General features: G+C 45.2%; 1 protein-coding gene across 1 annotated transcript in view; it reads right to left on the reverse strand.

The window, feature by feature from the left end:
- Positions 1-288: 288 nt before the first annotated feature.
- The window catches only part of efnb3b (ephrin-B3b), an 86793-nt gene continuing 68183 nt past the window's right edge, over positions 289-18898 (reverse strand). Inside the window, exons 3-5 of the mRNA XM_074622815.1 lie at positions 12435-12527; positions 8658-8720; positions 289-4572 (exon numbers count right to left, since the gene is read on the reverse strand). Of these exons, the coding sequence (XP_074478916.1) occupies positions 4139-4572; positions 8658-8720; positions 12435-12527 (590 nt within the window). The 3' untranslated portion in view covers positions 289-4138. The remainder of the gene's footprint in view (positions 4573-8657; positions 8721-12434; positions 12528-18898) is intronic.

An 18898-nucleotide genomic window follows, 5' to 3' on the forward strand; every position in this document is an offset into this window, starting at 1 on the left:
AACGAAGCCGGGTTTGATAACTTGTTGATAACGCCGGTGGGAGAGCCAGTGTGTGTGTGTGTGTGTGTGTGTAATGGCAGTGTTATTAGCAGAGGCAGTGAAAGAGCCCCTGCTGAGACAAGCCCAAAGCAGAGATAAGGAGAAAGACCTTCTATTAAAGGCCGGGTTACTGGTGGGCCTCAGGAACTCACACACACACACACACACACACACACACACACGGTCGCAGAACAAAAGACCTCAGCAGACCCCCATACAATAATGAATCACACAACAGGACCAAAAGAGTGGTGCTTAAACATTTTTGTTTGTTTTTTTTATTCAACCTTTTTTTCCAAACCAGGAATGTACTAGTTTTTTCCTCTCTTTCGAGGTGTGTTGGGGGGGGAGGAGGAGGCAAGAGAACAGGGGGAGGCAGGGGAGGAAAGGGGTCGCCGTGATGAGTAGACAAGGGGGTAAAAGGAGGAGAGGAGGAGGAGAGGACACAAAAAAAACCTTCTCACACAGAGGTGTCCCAAATACAAAGTCTCAACACGTTTACATACGAGAAACCACCTCGCTCCGCGGCCTCCGCCTTGTTGCTGTCTATTGGCACAAAGAAAACACACACTCACACACGTGTACGCACACACACTTTCACCAACGGAGAGGTGAGGGAGCTAGGCGGTAGGTAGCTGCTTCTTTTTTTTCCTCCCCCGTTCCATAGAAACAGCACTTTCTTCTTTCTCTTTTTGACGAGCGGGCGGCTGGGTCCGTGCCTTTTTTTAAGAACACGTCGAGTCGACCGCTCAAACACAAACAGTGAGAGCCAGAGACACGACTTTGAAATAACATCGACATGGAAATCAAACAATAGAAGAAGAAGAAAAAAAAAGTCCAAGAGATACTTGACATTCTGCTGAGAGGACGAGGGTAGAGGGAGCGAAATGGACTGAAAACGGAGCGGGTGGCGTCTTCGTCGGAGTCGCAAAAGTCCGAGAAGAGTCCCCCTCGCGGGCCTGCAGCCGTTTTTGAACCAAAAAAAATACTGTCATTTTGGATTGGAGTGCTCCAAAGAGTTGTTGAAGAGAGAGAAACAGACACTTCATTTGGCTTGGAGGATATTTTAGGTACTCTGAGCATGTTTAAATAGACACAGACTTAACAGCATACATAAAAAAAACACATTGTTGTTGTACAAAAAGAAGAATTTGAGGTGTTTTTCCCCCCTCGTTTCATCTTTGAAATCAATTTTCGATACAGTCAAATACAATCCAAAACTCATGGTATAAAAATCATCGTCATGTGTTGAACAATTCGGACGAATGTAACACTTAAAAGATATCTCAATTACATGATGTTAGATACTGATACGAAACACGGTTGAGAAATGTCGTAAGGTCCAGATTTAACACTGGCGTCACACAGAAAAACATGGCTACATCACTGGAGGCCTTATGTGTGTGTCTGAAGAAAATAAAAAGCTCTCCGCCGCCACTCATTTTACACATTAAGCCATAAACATGTTTGAGCAACACAAAAACAGCTTCTTTTTTTTTTCTAGTATGCACATGTGAACATATTGCACCTCTGAACACAGCGTCGTGTTATCGCCCTCGAGGTCGAGGTGCTGGGCACTGGCGTGTTTATGTGTGTGTGTGTGTGTGTGTGTGGTTGTGTGTGAGGGTGTGTGAAAGAGAGGAGAAAACACACCAGCACACAAGCGCTCTTTTCACCCCTCCCGCGTCCATCGGGTTAGTCTTAATCACAGAAATAGAGTCATATGAAAGCAATCAGCGTTTCCGTCGAGGTGTGGGTGAAAAGTGTGTGAGAAAAAAGCAAAGCGGTGGCGAGAGAGAATGTATGTCGTTAAATGCAATCAGGAGGCATTTGTGACAGTCATTAAAAGGTGTGAAATCTGCGTTAGGTTTGAGTGGGAGGGGGTGTGTGTGTGTCAAACAGAGAGGGGGGGTTCTCCTATGTGTGTGTGTGTGTGTGTGTGTGTGCCCGCGGCTAGCAGTGTGCCTTTGTAATAAACAGATACAGAGATGCATTTCAACACAAATGTTGGCGGAAAAGAGGAGCAAATCTGAAATGTGCCACCTCACGTTAACATTACTGAGTCACAGAAGATGTGTGTGTGTGTGTGTGTGTGTGTGTGTGTGATGAGATCTCTCCTTTCCGTGGTTAAAAGTTCAATCTGTTTCAGGCTGTTGGTCCATCGTCCAGACCCTCCGTTTCAAAGAAAATGTTTCTCTCCTTTCGCCAGCCACTTCTGCTCTCTCCGTCCTTCCTTCCTTGAGATCCTTCATCTCTCACTCCTGCCGCTCCCATCCTCCCCTCCCCTCAGCTTCTTTTTTTTTTCTTTAGTGTGCAATTCCTTCACAGTCTTTTCTTCCCTTGTCTCCCTCCCTCTCTTTCTCTCTCTCTTTTTTTTTTTTTAAAGTTCTGCATTCAGACGCCGCTTTATTCCTCCTCCCCAGACAGCACTCTCTCTCGCCCTGTTCTTTTCCCTTTATTCTTCTTTTTCATTTCATCCCCTCTCACCCCTCCCCCACCCTTTTCCCCCTCTACCCCACCCCCGCCCCTCACTTCTTTTCACTTCTGCGTTTCAAAAAAAGCGTTTGAAAAAAAAAAAATAAAAAAAAACTTTCATAGATGGTTCTACCTCAACACTTCCACAAACGAGGTCTAAACTTCAAAACTACAGCATAGTACAAGGAGCTATAAAAATATACACAGAGTTCAGAGACCCTAGAGGGGGTGGGGGGGAGAGAAGGGAAGGGGGGGAGAAAAAGGGAGGGAGGGAGTGAATGAGAGAGGGAAGAGAGGAAGAGAGACACAACCTCTGTTCGCTGGGAGAGTTTTTTTTTTTTTAAAAAGGGATTAAATTAATATACAACAAAAAGGGAAAAAGGAAAGGAAACAAGGTCGTTCTAAGTTGTGAAAAACAAAAAACAGCAGATAAAAAACAAAAAATGTCTAGCAACAGAAGTGTAGTTTAACAGAGTGGGTAAAAATAATAAAACAATAGAAAAAAAAAAACATCTAGAAATTATTTACTGGATATTCATATATATAATCTATAAGTGTTGATAGCGATAAAAAAATCTCACTTTTTTTTTGATATTCGCTCACTATTTTGTGTTTTGGTATTTAAGACAAGTCTAAAGAACGCACGCGTACGCAGTCACTCACACGCAAAGCGCACACAAACTAAAACCCCACGCGCGCATATGCAAACTCATATGCAAACTTGCTGTACTGAAGCAACTGCACGCACACATCTAATGTGGAGCAGCAGCGCCATAATTATTATCCAAGTTGTATGCACAGTCGCGCAGTCACGCACACACACACACACACACACATTATTAAAATATACAAGATTCTGAGTGTCACCGATTGGCTCCTCAGGCCTGGGCCTGGTCATGTGACCGCCGCCCGGGCCAGGTCATGTGACCGCCGCCCGGGGCCTTGCTGATTGGGTGAGTCCGAGGCCCCTCGTTTTCTCAGGAGAAACAAACACAAACAAACTAGAATCCTATTGGTGAGTTAGTGGCAGGGGCCGGTCTCTGGTTGGCTGATGGAGCTCTGAGGGGCGGGGGTATAGAGGGCGGTGGACTAGGCAGGTATGGCCTCTGGGAATCAGAGTTCTCCGGCGCTAAGTGGGATCGAGGGTGTAGTTTTTTTTTTTGTAGTCTTTATTTTCTTTTGTAAAACATCTCAAGTCCCAACGCCAGGTCCATACTCCTAGAAATAAAGTGTGTTGCCGCACACACACGCTGGCGTTACGGGGACGACTCTTCAATTGAGCTCGGGTGGGTCTCGTTTAGCTCTGAGTTAACAAGAAGGGGGCACTCAGAGGCTCTTGCCCAAACGTGAGGGCCTTGTTAAGAAGGGCTATGTACCAATAAGACTTTGCCCTTAACACACACTTGGTGTGTGAGAATGGGGTGGGGTGGTTTATTCAGCTAGAAACACAACTGTGGCCGGGCGCACGGGGGCAGTGAGGGTGGGATTGGGGGGGGTCCATGGGACAATACTGGTCGTATTGAGCGTCGGAGCTGTGATGGCGAGCTTTGCTGTGGAGCAGGGGATTGGTTGGTAATGGTTAGAGGGAGGTGGATGTGTCCAGGCGGCCAGATCAGCGGCCGTCTCATACTTTGTAGTAGATGTTGGCGGGGCTCTGAGGAGGCATCTCCTGGACGATGTAGACGGGGTGTCCGTAGTCTCCGCTCACCTTCTCGTAGTGCGGGCAGTAGGCCGAGTCCGACGTCCGCAGGGGGATGATGATGTCGCTGGGCTCCGAGCCGTTGTTGTTGGAGCTGCCGAGGCCCCCGCCCCCTCCCCGCTTGGGGCTGGTGAGCGAGGACAGCGACAGCGGCGGGTGGTGGGTGTCCGAGTGCTTGGCGTGCCGCCGCCTGTAGCACACCACGCAGATCACGGCCGTCACCAGCAGGAGGAAGGCGGAGCCTCCGGCGGCGCCGGCGATGAGGGCGATGTTGGAGGGCTGCAGGGGCCCGTTCTCGCCGCCGCCCTCGTTCCCGAAGCTGTTGGGTCCTCGGGACTGGGTTGAGTTCCCCGCTCCGCCTGAAACAAATCACAGAACAATCTTACTCCAACATCCACAAAGCTGCTTTTCCCTTTGATTCATATATGCATATTAATCATAATATACCAGAGCAATAACACAGCTTGCTTTCACAATTTATGCTTTCGTGAGCTTTTAAATAAACATACCGATCCGTATGGTTCTGTACCACAATAACATGAGTAATGGTGCTGGTTTAGCTCTGCTAGTGAAGACCGAACCCAGAGGAATGCAGCAAATCTCACAGACGCTTATATGTGGTCTCTTTATTGACGTGATGAAGTGGACGGCGGAGCTTATAAAATGGAGAGGGATGTCCGTTGACTCTGCGTGTGAGTGTGAGAGTGCTGCGCAGTATATACTCTTGTGGACAGCCGGGCTAAGCCACACTGTGTATCAAGGTAACACACTCTATTTCCCTAACCTTAACAACTGTATTTACTTAGCATTACAGCCGACCACATGAAGAGAGCCTCCCCGTTCTGCTTCCACCACCAGACCACACACTCCGCCTGCCTGCTGGCCTTCCTGCCTGCCTGTCTGTCTCTTTATCTGTCTGTCTGTTTATCAAACTGTCTGTCACACTATCTTTGTGTTTGTCAGCCGATCGCTCCCCCCGTCTGCTGCGTGTCTGCCCGAAACCTAAGATCTTCACAGCCTCGGAGCCTCGGAGCTTCCTCAGCGGGAGGTTGGGTCAGAACTCAGCAGGTGAATGATGGTCTGGACGTGTGTGTGTGTGCGAGCGTGCGCATCTGTGTGTTTATAGAGTGAGCCGGGGCTCAGGCTCTGGCACCGGACCGTGTGAACGTGTGTGGCGAGCTGGTTAAGGCCGGTAATGTGAGTCCCTGCTATATAGAGCCTTTGGATTGGTCTATCATTATTCTTGGCACACATCCCTTTTCTTTTCTCCCCGTCTGTCTCCCCCGCTTCCTCGCCCTCCCTCGCTCCGTGGTTCTCTCCATCTTCGGGTTATTGTAGCCGTAATGACCCACCTTGCTCTGAGCTCAGCGCCTAGCAACACAGACACACACGGACGTACACAACCGTGCAAGGAAATACGTGCAAGCACACCTCAGCTCATCCTCCCCCTGCTCACCAGGCCCCCCGTCGCGCTGGACTGACTGGGAGACGGAGCGCTAATGCCGGACGTCGATTTACACTCCCTTCTCCTCCTCCCGCTTTCTTCCTCCCTCCATTAAGCCAACATCCCTCATTCTCCATCTCCATTATGATCGCCGCCTTTCACCGGCTCTCTTTATTATATCCTCTTCCTTCACCTCTCCTCCTCCGCCTCCGCCTTCTCTTCTCGCTCCCCCTATTTTCCACTTCTCACTCCCTCCTGTGTTCCCTTTTTTTTTTTAATCACACAAGTTCAGACTTTGGCACCTTTATTTCCCCTTGATCCGTCTGATTTCATTAGTGAACTTCACCTTTGAGAGAGACATCCAGGTCAAGAAAGAACAGGTCAAGGTGATAACATAGGTTTGTGCTTGTTTTTTATCCAGCTGTACTTCCTCTTCTGTGTCTCGAGTACGTTTTTTTTTAAAAACTGTTTTACAAGGCTAGAGACACTATTATTTCCCCACTAAACTGTTGCAAATGTTTTATGCAAATTTCTGAATGTGTTGTGTGAATCAGTGCCATCAACAACCTATGAGAAGGCATTAAGAGGATCGGAGAAGATTACATAATTAATGGAGCACCAGTAACTCTGATGCATCGTGACATCTCATCGCTGCTTCCCACAACAGATTGCCTTTCTTTATGAATTAATTTGTCTCTATCCATGTGTGTTGCATACACTCCTGACACCTTCAGTCTTTCTATCCTTTGTTATGGAGTGACATGAATACTTGGTTTTACAATAGAAAATGCAGAAGCAAGTGTATTAGAAAAACATGCTTCCGTCTTTTTTCGATTACTTTTTGATCAAACATTCTGTCGGTTTCACTCAGGTTGGTTGTTTTGAAAAGTTGTTGAGAATGAATGTCAGGATATTGAACCTTAAACTATCCACACCTCCATGCTACAGGCTACTTGTTTGCATTCTGGTAAATCTGCACCATGAAAAGTCATTTACATACTGGCAGTTCCTCTTTGCATGGCACGGGCGACAATAAACTGGATTGTCTGAATCTAATGACTATGAGACCAGATCTAAAGTTTTAAAGGGACAGTGTACTCATGAAGGACAGGCTCGTGACAGCGCGAGATGTAAACATTAATGGCGTCCTCGGTTGAGCTGTAACCTTAGCAAGCACAGGTGAGCAAGATGCACAATTCCTTCTGCACGGTGATATGTTTGGCGGATTTAGTTGCTTAGAGAGAAAATAGTTCCTACATCAAACTGCTCATAACAAGGGCTGTGGATTATCCTGAGTAACCGGGTCATGATTTCTGGAAAGAGACATTGCTGTTGTGTTTTTCAAATGTTTTGGTGACTTTTAAAGAATGAAAATTGCAAAATAATTATAATTATAGAGTACACTGCAGTAGAAGTTTTATGTTAAATACTCTCCTTCTCTCACTCACTGAAGGGCCTTTAAGACACAACGTGACAACGGCACCACTGCGCTCTGAAACCCATTGTTCCAATGGCTTGTGCCGCGCCACTACATCTTTTTGCTGCATTGAGCAAAGCCCAACTTTGGGTGTCATGCGCACTGACAATGTGTGCTGAACCCAGCAGCGAGCAAAGCTCAAACCGCGAGCAGCTCTCTTCCCCCAGGAAACAACATTTGGTGTAGCTGTATTGTTGTCCGGGTGGAAACAGTAAGGCTTTTACACACTGTACAGTGCCGGAAGTAGGTTGAGATAATGGAAAGGAAATAAAAGGTATGAACATTTGTCATAAATTGGGAGAAATGAAGAATGTGAGTCTCCCAGGAAAATCGGAAGGGTTGGCAAGTATGTATATGGTTTCAAAAGATTTACAGACGACTGAGATCCTGTCACCATTGTAAAGAGTGAGTTAGTAGTGTGTGTATGATGTCTGAGTTATGACTCTGAGAAGGAGCGTGGTGTGTAGAGCATTATCTGTTCATAATGTATTTGTTTGCATCCATAGAAACGACCAGATGAGACAAACAAACAAAATGACTGTGAATAAACCGGCGTTATTCCAGTTATTAGCTGCAATGATTCACATGAGGATTAGAAATTCTGGCAGAACGGTCGTGTCAGGAGACAAAACAATCATTTCACATAAGTGCGTGCTAATATCTCGTTGTGTGAGCGTCACAAACGTGTAAAACCCCTCATTATGTGTGTGATGTAAATCACTCTCAGCAGCGCGTCCGGTGTTATCTGTCTCGTTCTAGTAAAAACAATGCATACCGTTGTTGCTTCGCTTCACACGAACAGTTCTCACCTATGTGCTGTATGTGAGGACACGTGATTGGACAACGTGTGAATGCCCCCGATCACACGTTTTGTATAGTACACAGATTCACAACCAAAAGCAGAAATTAAAAAGAAATGAACATTTCTCCTCCACTGAATGAGGTATGAATGTAGCCTCTCTCTGTTTCCATCTCCTTGTTCTATTCCCTTCTCCTCTTTGCTTTTCAATTATTCTTTTCTTTTCCTTCCTTATGTGACTCCCATCACTCCCCGGTCTTCTCTCCCTTCCCTCATCTTTCCATAATTCTCATTTCTTTCTCTCTCTTGACGGAATAAGAGAATCCAGGCCACCCAAACTAATGACAATAATAACTCTGTGAAATGTCGCCGCCGGTCTAGCCCTCTCTCCTGCTGCCCCCTATCTCTTTCTTCCTCCCTCTCTTTTTCTTGTCCTTCTCCCAAGGTAGCTATTAGCCATCCATTCCCCGCCTGCAGCACTTAGCTCGGAGGGCCGGGCGCAGGGACCGGGAGGAGAGGGGAAAAAGAGAGAGAGAGAGAGAGAAGGATATGGAATTAAATAGAGAGATCCACAGATGTCACCGCTGCACATTCTCCATCTGTCGCCTCCTCCCCTCCCTCTCCCCGCTGCTTCTCTTTTTTTTATCTACCACTCTCTGCGTATTCCCTCCATCCATTTTGTGGATGCGGATTATCTTCAGTTTGGTCTCCTTGCCTTGCTTACCTGGGTTTCTGCTGGTGGTGCGTCCCGCTGGCGGCTCCTTCTTCGGAGGCAGCCCGTATTGGCCTGTGGAGGAAAAATAAGGTTGCAATATGAGCACATCTTCTACAGCAGCCAAGGCTCTCGCAATTGGAACCAATAAGTGACATTAGCAAAGAGAGAGCCGGCCAGAAAGAGAAATAGCGGCGAAGGAGCTGTAATAAAGGCTTCCCTCCCTTCCGCTGCCATTATAGGAGAGCACATATTGATTGGGGCTTCGACGTGCCGCGTATGAGCACTTTTCCATTTGTCTGAATGGGAAACTAAAGAGAGGCCGCTTGTTGTTTTGGCCAGAACGAATTTACACAAGGCCATAACGGCTTGTAATCTGTAGTCGCTAAATCAGGCCATCTGTCTAGCAAGCCCTCAGTAATGGTGATGGCATTAAAGTGCGTTTATGTGACACATGCAAACACACGCGCGCATGCACACACACACACAGATGCAGCCATTGTAGAAGTGCCACTCCTCGCCGCTGAAAGAGACGCTTCAGAAAATACTAATTTTGCTCGCTTTCGGAGCCATCTGGCCAACAGTGGGCTGCAAGAATAGAGTTTTATATTGGGATGTATGACTATTCAGCTCTGCAGCGTTTTAAAAAGAAAGTCTGTTATTGGTCATTGCAGCAGCAGGGGAGAGCAAAATGGATATGACCATGGGGTGCTTATGGATGAAAGTGTACAGTAAAGCCACACACTCCATGCACAAACTGATGTGTGTGTGTGTGTGCACAGACATCAACCTATACATGCTGACATTTAGAGGAGTGGGAGACAGGGATCCTGTTACGCTAATGTAGGAGGAAGATTTTACTTATTTCAATGAAGTTCAAATTAATGGAAATAAGTAAAGTGCCAAACTAAATACAGCTGTAGTTTCATCAGGGCTTAACTGTGTCATTGAACTTTTACTCAGATGTCATATTCAGCTTGTAGCAACATGTTTTTGAACATTATTCAGAGATACTCAGAGGAATTCCAGATATTTATTTATTATTATTTTCCTTTTATATTATGAAACGGACAAAAAACACATTTATTTGCAGTATTTTTCTGCATTTTTTTGTAGATTGCCATATATATAAACATATTTTGTATATCTATGAGGGACTGTCTCCATTATAAGTGGATAAAAAAATTCTATTTTAATTTAACAAACTGCACAAAATCACATATTTGCAGTATTCTTCTGCATCTTTTTGTAGATTCCCATGTAAACCATGTACATCATGACATTGAATTAAATAAAAAAATATTTATAAAAATATTTTCTATGCCTAAGAGAGACTGTCTCCATTATAAGTAGGTAAAAAAAATTCCATTTTAATTCAACAAACTGCATAAAATCACATTTATTTGCAGTATTTTTCTGCCTCGTTTTGTAGATTCCCATGTAGTTTTATATTGGGATGTATGACTATTCAGCTCTGCAGCTTTTAAAAAGAAAGTCTGTTATTGGTCGTTGCAGCAGCAGGGGAGAGCAGAATGGATATGACCATGGGGTGCTTATGGATGAAAGTGTACAGTAAACCCACACACTCAATGCACAAACTAGTGAGTGTGTGTGTGTGTGTTCGTGCACAGCCATCAACCTATACATGCTGACATTTAGAGGAGTGTGAGGCTATTGGCCGGCGGCTCCCTCATGACAGTCGACCAAACAGAAGTTAGGGGCGGTGCTGTCTGGATCAATAGAAACTGCTGTGTGGTCGGCCGTGGAGGGACGTTCAATGTGTGTGTGTGTGTGTGTGTGTGTGTGTGTGTGTGTGTGTGTGTGTGTGTGTGTGTGTGACAGAGACAGAGAGCAAGCAAGATAGATAAAGAATAAAATAAGAGAAGACAGGTCAATGCGTGTGTGTGGGGCAAGTGTGGGTTTCACGAGTGTGTGTGTGTTCCTCGGAGCGGAGCGGAGCGGCATATCTCATCAGAGATCACGGCGAGGCGGCACGCCGCTTATTTAGATGACAAACAACACAGACGTGACCTTTCAGCCACACAGCAGATAAGACAGAAAAGACAGAGGAAGAGTGAAAATAACGGAGAGAGGAGGGAGGAGAGAGTTGGGAGGAGAGATTGGCCAGCGTGCAAAGTGAAAGGAGGAATGATGAGGACGGGGAAAAGGGGAATTTGAAAAGGAAGCGAGCACTGTCTCTTGAATTAAAAGGGGTTAAAAGAAAGAAAGAAGTGCAGAGGGAATAGAGAAGAAGAGGAGGAGAGAAAAGATAGAAGATGAGACAGAGAGAAAAGGGAAACAAATACAAAGATGTGTGTGCGTCTCAGAACTTCATAGAGTTGTGTAAAAGTCGCTTGAATGTGTGTGTGTGTGCATTTCCATTACCCATGTGGTGAAAAAGCCATGTGAAAGAGAATGTGTGTGTGTGTGTGGTGTTTTTATTGAGTTGAGCTGACTACGCTGATCTTATTGGCTGATAGAGCCACATCAGCGCCACTTGGCTCTTTGCTGGAGAGCACCTACAATACACAAGGCCTGATAACACCGGATAGGCTAAAGAAACAGAATTAGGCGAGTGTGTGTGTGTGTGTGTGTGTGAGGTGGATAAGGGGGGGGGGGTCGTGTGAAGGACAGGTGCCCATTATGTGTAGGAATGTGCAGGTCAGTGAAAATGCTTAAACGGGCCTTTTTTTTTGCTGCTATTCTCAAAAGCCTCCATGTGAGGGTCATTACCTGGAAACATTTTCTCCAAACAAATTAGAAGTGTGCGCAGCTACGACTCATTAAAAATCACTGACTGTGTGCTTCGACGCTGAATGGAGTCATTTCGCTATCGCGCTTTCGCCGGCAGGTCAGCCGTGTAGGGAAATGTGTGTGTTCTGGCGTGTACGTGTGTGTCCACGCGCCTGCACGACCACCTCAGGTTGCATACGTGAGCTAATGTTTATGCCTGTAATGTATATCCCGCACTGGGATATACGCAATGTGTGTGTGTGTGTGTGTGTGTGTGTCCAGCATGAGTCAGTGGTAGTTAAAAGGGAGAGTGAGAAGGGAGTCAACAGGGCTCATTAGAGCTGACTGATCCCACACTTCTCTGCTGTTCTCACCACTTAACGAGCCCTAATATGCTCAGAGAGAACACACGCTCGCAAAGAAAGTGAGTGCGTACGCGTTTTGTATATGTGTGTGTAGGAGAGAGGGAAGATAAGAGGGATGGTTTTGAAAGTGGAAGAGGCTGCATGTCAGATAAGGAATGTGTACACGCTCTGTGCTGTACAGACGGGAGATGGTGGGAGATGCGGCGGGCTGAAGCCACTGGTTGTAGTCGTACTGTGTATTAAAGGGATAGTTCGGGTGTTTTGAAGTGGGGTTGTATGAGGTACTTATCCATAGAGTATTATCTACAGTAGCAGCACGGGATCCAAGTAATGTACTGCTGTGAAAGGGGGCAGCAGCAAAACGTATTTTAGACACCTAAAATATCTTTTTTAAATCCTCAGCAGTACATTGCTTTGCTCCCGTGCTGTTACTCCACAACGCTGGGGTGTGCCGACCGTCATCTACTGTAGGTAATACACTGACTATGGATAAGTACCTCATACAACCCCACTTCAAAACACCCGAACTATCCCTTTAAGTGAGCGTTTATTGTGTGTGAAGCATGAATAACAATGTGCGAGTGTGTGAAGAGGAGTAGTGGACTACAGGAGTTGCACATATGGGAGAGCTCACATGTGTGTGTGTGAGAGAAAGTAATGTAGGACGAGAGAGAGAGTTGAGAAGACTTACTCTGCCCCACTTTCAGGACCACCTTCATGCCTTGCGTGGCACACACTCCGCCTCTCATGCCATCCAGGCCTTGACGCGTCCCATCTGACGTAGCTGGAGGGATGGAAAACACAAAATTGCACAATTAGCCAAGTAGCAGGGAGGTATACTATATATACACACACACACACCATCCGTTAAAGCCACACAAACCTCACTCTCTCTCTCTCAATCTATAGCCGACGCCAACAATAGCTCCTATTCATATGGCCAAAGTCAGCGAGTGACATTTGCAGAGGCAGCGATTTAAAACTCCACCAGAAGCTCTGAAATGTCAAACCAAGAGGCGGCAGCACTTTAATAAGTCCTCATTTAGCAGTCCACTGGAATTCATTAACACCCCCGCCGCGCCGCATGGACTCAACCGCATTTCAGTCAACTGCAACTGCTGCTGGGGCTGGGAAAATAGCAGGAGAGGGGGGTAATCTAGACTGGCTGATGGAAAAAAAAAGGGATGGTAATCCAATCAGGGGCGCATATAAAATAAAATTGAGCCCCTGAGACACAAAAACACACAGTGTGTAGAGAGAAGCTGATTGGTTAGCATGCAGACTGTGTTGAATGAGTTAAAGCTATGTTTAATACCCTATTACTATCACTAGCTTATGTTTTAATTAAGCAAATTAAAGAGTTTTTTTATTTAAAATTGAGGGGCTGATGTGTTAAAACAGGCAATGAGGGATTTAATATGCATTTTTAAGCTATAAAAGCTTTTCTTAACATTGAAAAGAGATGCTGTGTCACATTTCAAATAAGCTGTACTGGAATCAAACCTCTAGTGAAGCTATAGGAAGGAGGCCAAAGGAGGTCAAGCAGTGCTGACTAACAGGCAAGAGGGCGCATGAATCCCTGCAACACTTCTTCTTACATAAAGCATGTCAGCGAGTGCATTAAAGATCACTGGTCTGCAGGTCACAGAGGCTGGACGAGGATGAAGGAAGGAGGAAGGGGGAAGGAGCGAGTGAGAATCAAACGGTGAAAGCGGAAGGATGGAGATGTGAAGACGCAGAGAGAGGAAGGAAAGGAAGGAGGAGGTGAGGGGTGAAGAGAGAATCACACCTCTGCAGCTGCAGTCATTTGTACACAAATGTTCACTCATCACTCCAGATGATGTGCAGCCACAGTGCTAGTAAAAAAAAGACAGTAAACATATTCTTCACCCCGGCACACACCACCCGTCTATCCTTATTTTCTCCGCTATAGCCCCCGAGGCTAACCCTCACCCTGCCTCCTTAAAGAAATATAAAAATCATTTTCCCCCCGCCACTCCGCTCCAGGCTATAGATTAGCCTGTCTGAAGCGAGGCAGAGAAGGAGGGAGGGAGGGATGGCGGATGGCTCGTGATAGAGAGAGAGAGAGAGAGAGAGAAGGAGAAGGAGGTGTGAAAAAGAGGCAGCTTTACTTCTAACACCTCCGTCACTCTCTCTCTCCCTCCATCTCTGCAGGATGCGGAGTGTGAAAGCAGGAGGAGGAGAGAAGCAGGCGGGGGTCAAGGCGGACAGCACAAGCCGGAAGACAGGGATGGATGAGGGGATATATAAAGAAGGTTTATATAAAGTTTGCACCTTCCTCAAGTTCTTCCACTATCTGTTGTGTTAGAAGGGCGTTTTAAATCATAGTATTTATTTTTTTTTGGTGTCATATATCCTGTTACGCTAATGTAGGAGGAACATTTTATTTATTTCAATGAAGTTCAAATAAATGGAAATAAATAGAGTACCAAACTAAGTACAGCTCTAGTTTCATCAGGGCTTAATTGTGTCACTGAACTTTTTTATATATATATATCTTTGGCTGCTCAGATGTAATATTCAATATGTTTTTGAACATCATTCAGAGATACTCAGAGGATATTTATTTATTATTTTCCTTTTATATTATGAAACACAGAAAACACATTTATTTGTATTATTTATCTGCATCTTTTTGTAGATTTCCATGTACATTTTGACACTTAATCAGACATAAACATATTTTAAAATATTTTCTATGCCTATGAGGGACTGTCTCACTTATAAGTGGATAAAAAAAATATTTTAATTTAATAAAATGCACAAAATCACATGTATTTGTAGTATTTTTCCTGCATCTTTTTGTAGATTCCCATGTAAACCATGTACATTTTGACACTGAATCAAATATAAAAATATGAATACAAATATTTCCTATGCCTATGAGGCACTGTCTCTATTATAAGTGGAAAAAAAATTCTATTTTAATTTAACAAACTGCACAAAATCACATTTATTTGCAGTATTTTTCTGCATCTTTTTTGTAAATTTCCTTGTAAACCATGTATTTGTTTGACACTGAATCAAATATAAAATATTTAAAAACATATTTTCTATTCCCATGAGGGGCCGTCTCTATTATAAGTGGATTAAAAATGTATATTTTGATTTAAGAAACTGCACAAAATCACATTTATTTCTTTAAACATCATTGATTACATATCTAGGTCCAGAGGCATGGTGTGTGAAAACAAATTTACTAAATGATTAAATCAATAATTTAAAATGTATCATCTATCTTAATTATCTTAAAGCTAGAAATCATTGTTTTACCCTCGACTGCATCCCAGGACAGTGGGGGTACACAACGTGATGAAGATGTGGCAGCTCTGACTGAAGGAATGGATGGAGGATGGAGGGTGGAGGATAGAGGAGGAAGTGGAGTAAACACCCTCAACTGGTCTGAGATAGAAGGGTGGAGGACTGTGATTTCGGAGAGTAATAACTCCTGACACACGAAGGAGGACAAGAAGGTGACAGGAGACGAGGGAGGTGAGGAAGAAGAGGGTTGAGGATGGGAGGATGAGGCGGCGCGGGGAGGCGAGGCGGGGGAGACTGATTGCCTGTGACAAGCTGTTGGTGATATGATGGGGACAGGAGACTGTGTGAGACGATGGAGATGACCCATACAGAGCCCAGTGGACACAGGAGGGAGGAGGAGGAGGAGGAAGACGAGATTAAGAGAAAGAGAGGGGACAGAGAGAAAGTAGAGCAGTTAAAAACAGAAAGTAAGGGAAGAGTTTAAATGGCGTGATAGATAGCAGGGAGGTAAAAGACTCTAATGTCTCCATTATGGAAAAGTGCAGCGGTAATGGACACAAAGAAGACAAATGGAACCAGGAGAGCTTCCACATACGAGGTTTTGCAAATGCACAATCAACAGGTCACAAATATCACAAGGGTATAACAGTGATCACGACAAAATCCTCTTACAGGTGCCACTATTTCTGTGAATCTCAATTCACAAAGCGAACAAAGAGATCATTTGTCCTTGGATCGAAAATATTCCCCTACCCCAATCTCGGTTTGCTAAACACTGGAAGTGCTGAAATTTCCCCCTCGCACTTGAGGGGGAATAGATATCACCAAATCAAGGTAGACATAATCACAGAACATCTGTGAAATCCTGATGAGAGACCGAGAGATGGAGAGATGTAGGAATGCCTCAAATCTTTCCCACCTCACTTTGGGAGGACAGAGAGAGAGAGAGAGAGAGAGAGAGAGAGAGAGAGAGAGAGAGAGAGAGAGAGAGAGAGAGAGAGAGAGAGAGAGAGGCGGGGAGGAGTGTGTCGAACAATTTGGGACGAGATAAGAGGAGAAAGGAGGAAGAGCAGCGGGAGAGAGAAACAGGGAGACAGGGGAGGGATGAGTAATTGAGACGGTGATCAGCAGTGATGGGGGGGATGCGAAGCGCCAGAGGACAGAGGAGAGGAAGGGCGTCGCTCCGCCACCCTCGCTCGACAGGAAGACAGGAGGGAGAGGCGGAGGAAGTGGAAAAACTTAATTAATGAAATAATACCGCAGTCAACCTCAATCAGACTGCACAGCGTTGGGGCTCTGCGCACGAGGAGGGAGGCCGTGGGAGGAGGGTGTATCTAGTCCATAGAAGAGATCACAGATTGGATGAGAGTCTTTCTTGTTATTACCAAGGTCAGTGCTGGGCCAAACCTCCTCTCTGCCTCCATTCTCGCTGCTGAAGTTGCGTAAAAGTGGAAGATGACATTGTTCACTCATTCAGGGGACTTTTAAACCCCATATCTGACATGCGTCCGGTTCCATATTGACTCTCGCAGTGGACTATATGCAAAGCGACTTCATTTGCATCAAGACGCGGCCCCGGACCTCGGCGATGTTTGCCATCCCACTCTATTCCTTCCCCCCTCCTGTGGTGTGTTTTGCAGCCCTGGTTATATATTCCAAACATGCTGAGTGACAGCCGGCCTCCCGCAGCAAAACACTCGCTCCTATGTGAGTGATGTGAATTTGTGTACATGCTGATGTTGTTATTTCCATCACGTCCTTCTGTCTACTTTGGGACACGACTCGCACTGCTCAAAAGTCACAAGAAGTGCTGTTTTATTTGCCTGATTTTCACGTATTTTCTGACATCATTTATACATTCCAGGTTTTGGTGCAGTGTGTTGTTTTAGGAAACAGGGAGGTGATTTAACCCAAAATGCATTGCTCCACGGCTGCATTATCGACCAGGCAATGTGGGCAGCTACCAAGCGGCAACCTGCGGGGTCTGAGAAGTGAAGCCAATGCGGAAGTGCCTTAAACCTGCATTCTTTCTAACAGCCAGCAGGGGGCGACTCCTTTGGTTGCAAAAAGAAGTCTGATTGTATAGAAGTCTGAGAGAATGAGCCTACTTCTCACTTGATTTATTACCTCAGTAAACATTGTAAACATGAGTTTATGGTCTCAATCGCTAGTTTCAAGTCTTCTTCAATACAGCATGATGTTCATTTAGTTAATTATGGTCCCATTTAGAGTCAAATAGGCAGATGGCGACAGCCAAAATGCCGAACTCAAGGCTTCAAAACGGCAGCCCACAAACCAATGGGTGACTACGTCCACTTCTTATAAACAGTCTAAAGCAGCTACCCGGGTCCAGCAACTGCAGGGTCCGCAAAAGTTACAAATTGTTTAAGAATATCCACAATAAATGACAGTATCAAATGAAAAGATAAGTGTCTATAACTGGGTCATTGTAACTTAATTTGGAGGTCCTGTCTTGTTGAGGGTCCCTGCGCCTACATGTAAGGGTGTAGGTTTGGTTTTAGAGGTAGGGGTAAGTTATCGGGCTTAAGCTGTTAGTCTAACAAAAAGAAATGTAATGCTATGCACATTACAGCATTTATACTAATACACTAATACACACACTTTGTTTTCACCGACAGAGACCTCATACTTTATAATGGAATACATTATAACAATATTTGCATCTCTGCTTCAAAACAAGTGTGTCCTTGTGTTTGATTAATGTTTAATTCAAGCATCTATTTAGAAAACTGACTGGAAATAAAATTGAATAAAATGTTTTTTTTCTTTTTAATCAGAAAATCATTTCAGGCTGTGGTTAGGGCATTTACGGGGCAAAGAAAACGACTTGTTAAATATGTGTTTAATATGTTTTACTTGACGCCTGACAAGATACAGAATGCATTGAGAGGAAGGAGGGGTCACCAGGGACCTCAGGCAGATTCATGCCATAACTTGTGAAGTTCTGAAGCTGCAGGTTTGTTATGATAGCAGAGATTGAGGTGGAGCTGTCCAACTGCTGCTGTTGTGCATAAATACTGGATGTGTGGCCGAGCTATTGCAACAGTCCACGCTCGCTACTGTACCACACACACTCAAATTACACACACGCCTCGAGCGGGAACATCTTTTTTTTTCCGATGACAGTGAGATTAAAGGGAGCAAAACTGGGAATGTGGCTCGCAGTGAAAGAGCAGATTAAACAACAAACGGATTGAATAAACAAGCAAACAAACACGGGCCGGGGAAGAACAAAGCTCGCTCGCTCGTGCCGTCTCATGTTCCGCGAGCACAGCGGCGCCCCCGCTAGCCTCTGGTGTGCGATGGCGCGTTAGCCGCGTCATGAGTGTGTCGGGTTAACGGACGCGATGATCACGAATGCAAATGAGACGTGAAAGACACGAACGCAAGTGGGTGTTCTTGTTTTGCTCCTGGGCCCACTGGTGGTGCACGCTGAGGCCGGAGTGGTTTGAGTGTGTGTGTGTCAGTGTGTGTGTGTATGTATGTGTGTGTTTGTGTGTAAAGTGATCCCATCTGTGCAAATCAACCTAAAACCAATGTGTTGCTTCACAGCAGATTTAAAATCCCCCTTTTAGTCGCACTAGTTTGGCTTTTGGACCACATCCTCTAAAAACACGAAACCACCAAACTAAGTTTGTCACTCAGGTGGACTTGGAAGTGTGTGTGTGTGTGTGTGTGTGTGTGTGTGTGGGAGTGTGTGTGTGGGTGGGTGCAGAGAGTACTTGGGGGTGGGATTTACAGTTGCCTTCCTATTTAAATTTGTAGTCCTCACTCTCGAGAGGCTCCATGATCTCAATGTGTGTCATCTAGATGATGAAGAGCATATAACCTGATCCCCTCTCCCTTGAGGCG

This window comes from Sebastes fasciatus, chromosome 22 (genome assembly GCF_043250625.1).
Source record: "Sebastes fasciatus isolate fSebFas1 chromosome 22, fSebFas1.pri, whole genome shotgun sequence".
NCBI lineage: Eukaryota > Metazoa > Chordata > Actinopteri > Perciformes > Sebastidae > Sebastes > Sebastes fasciatus.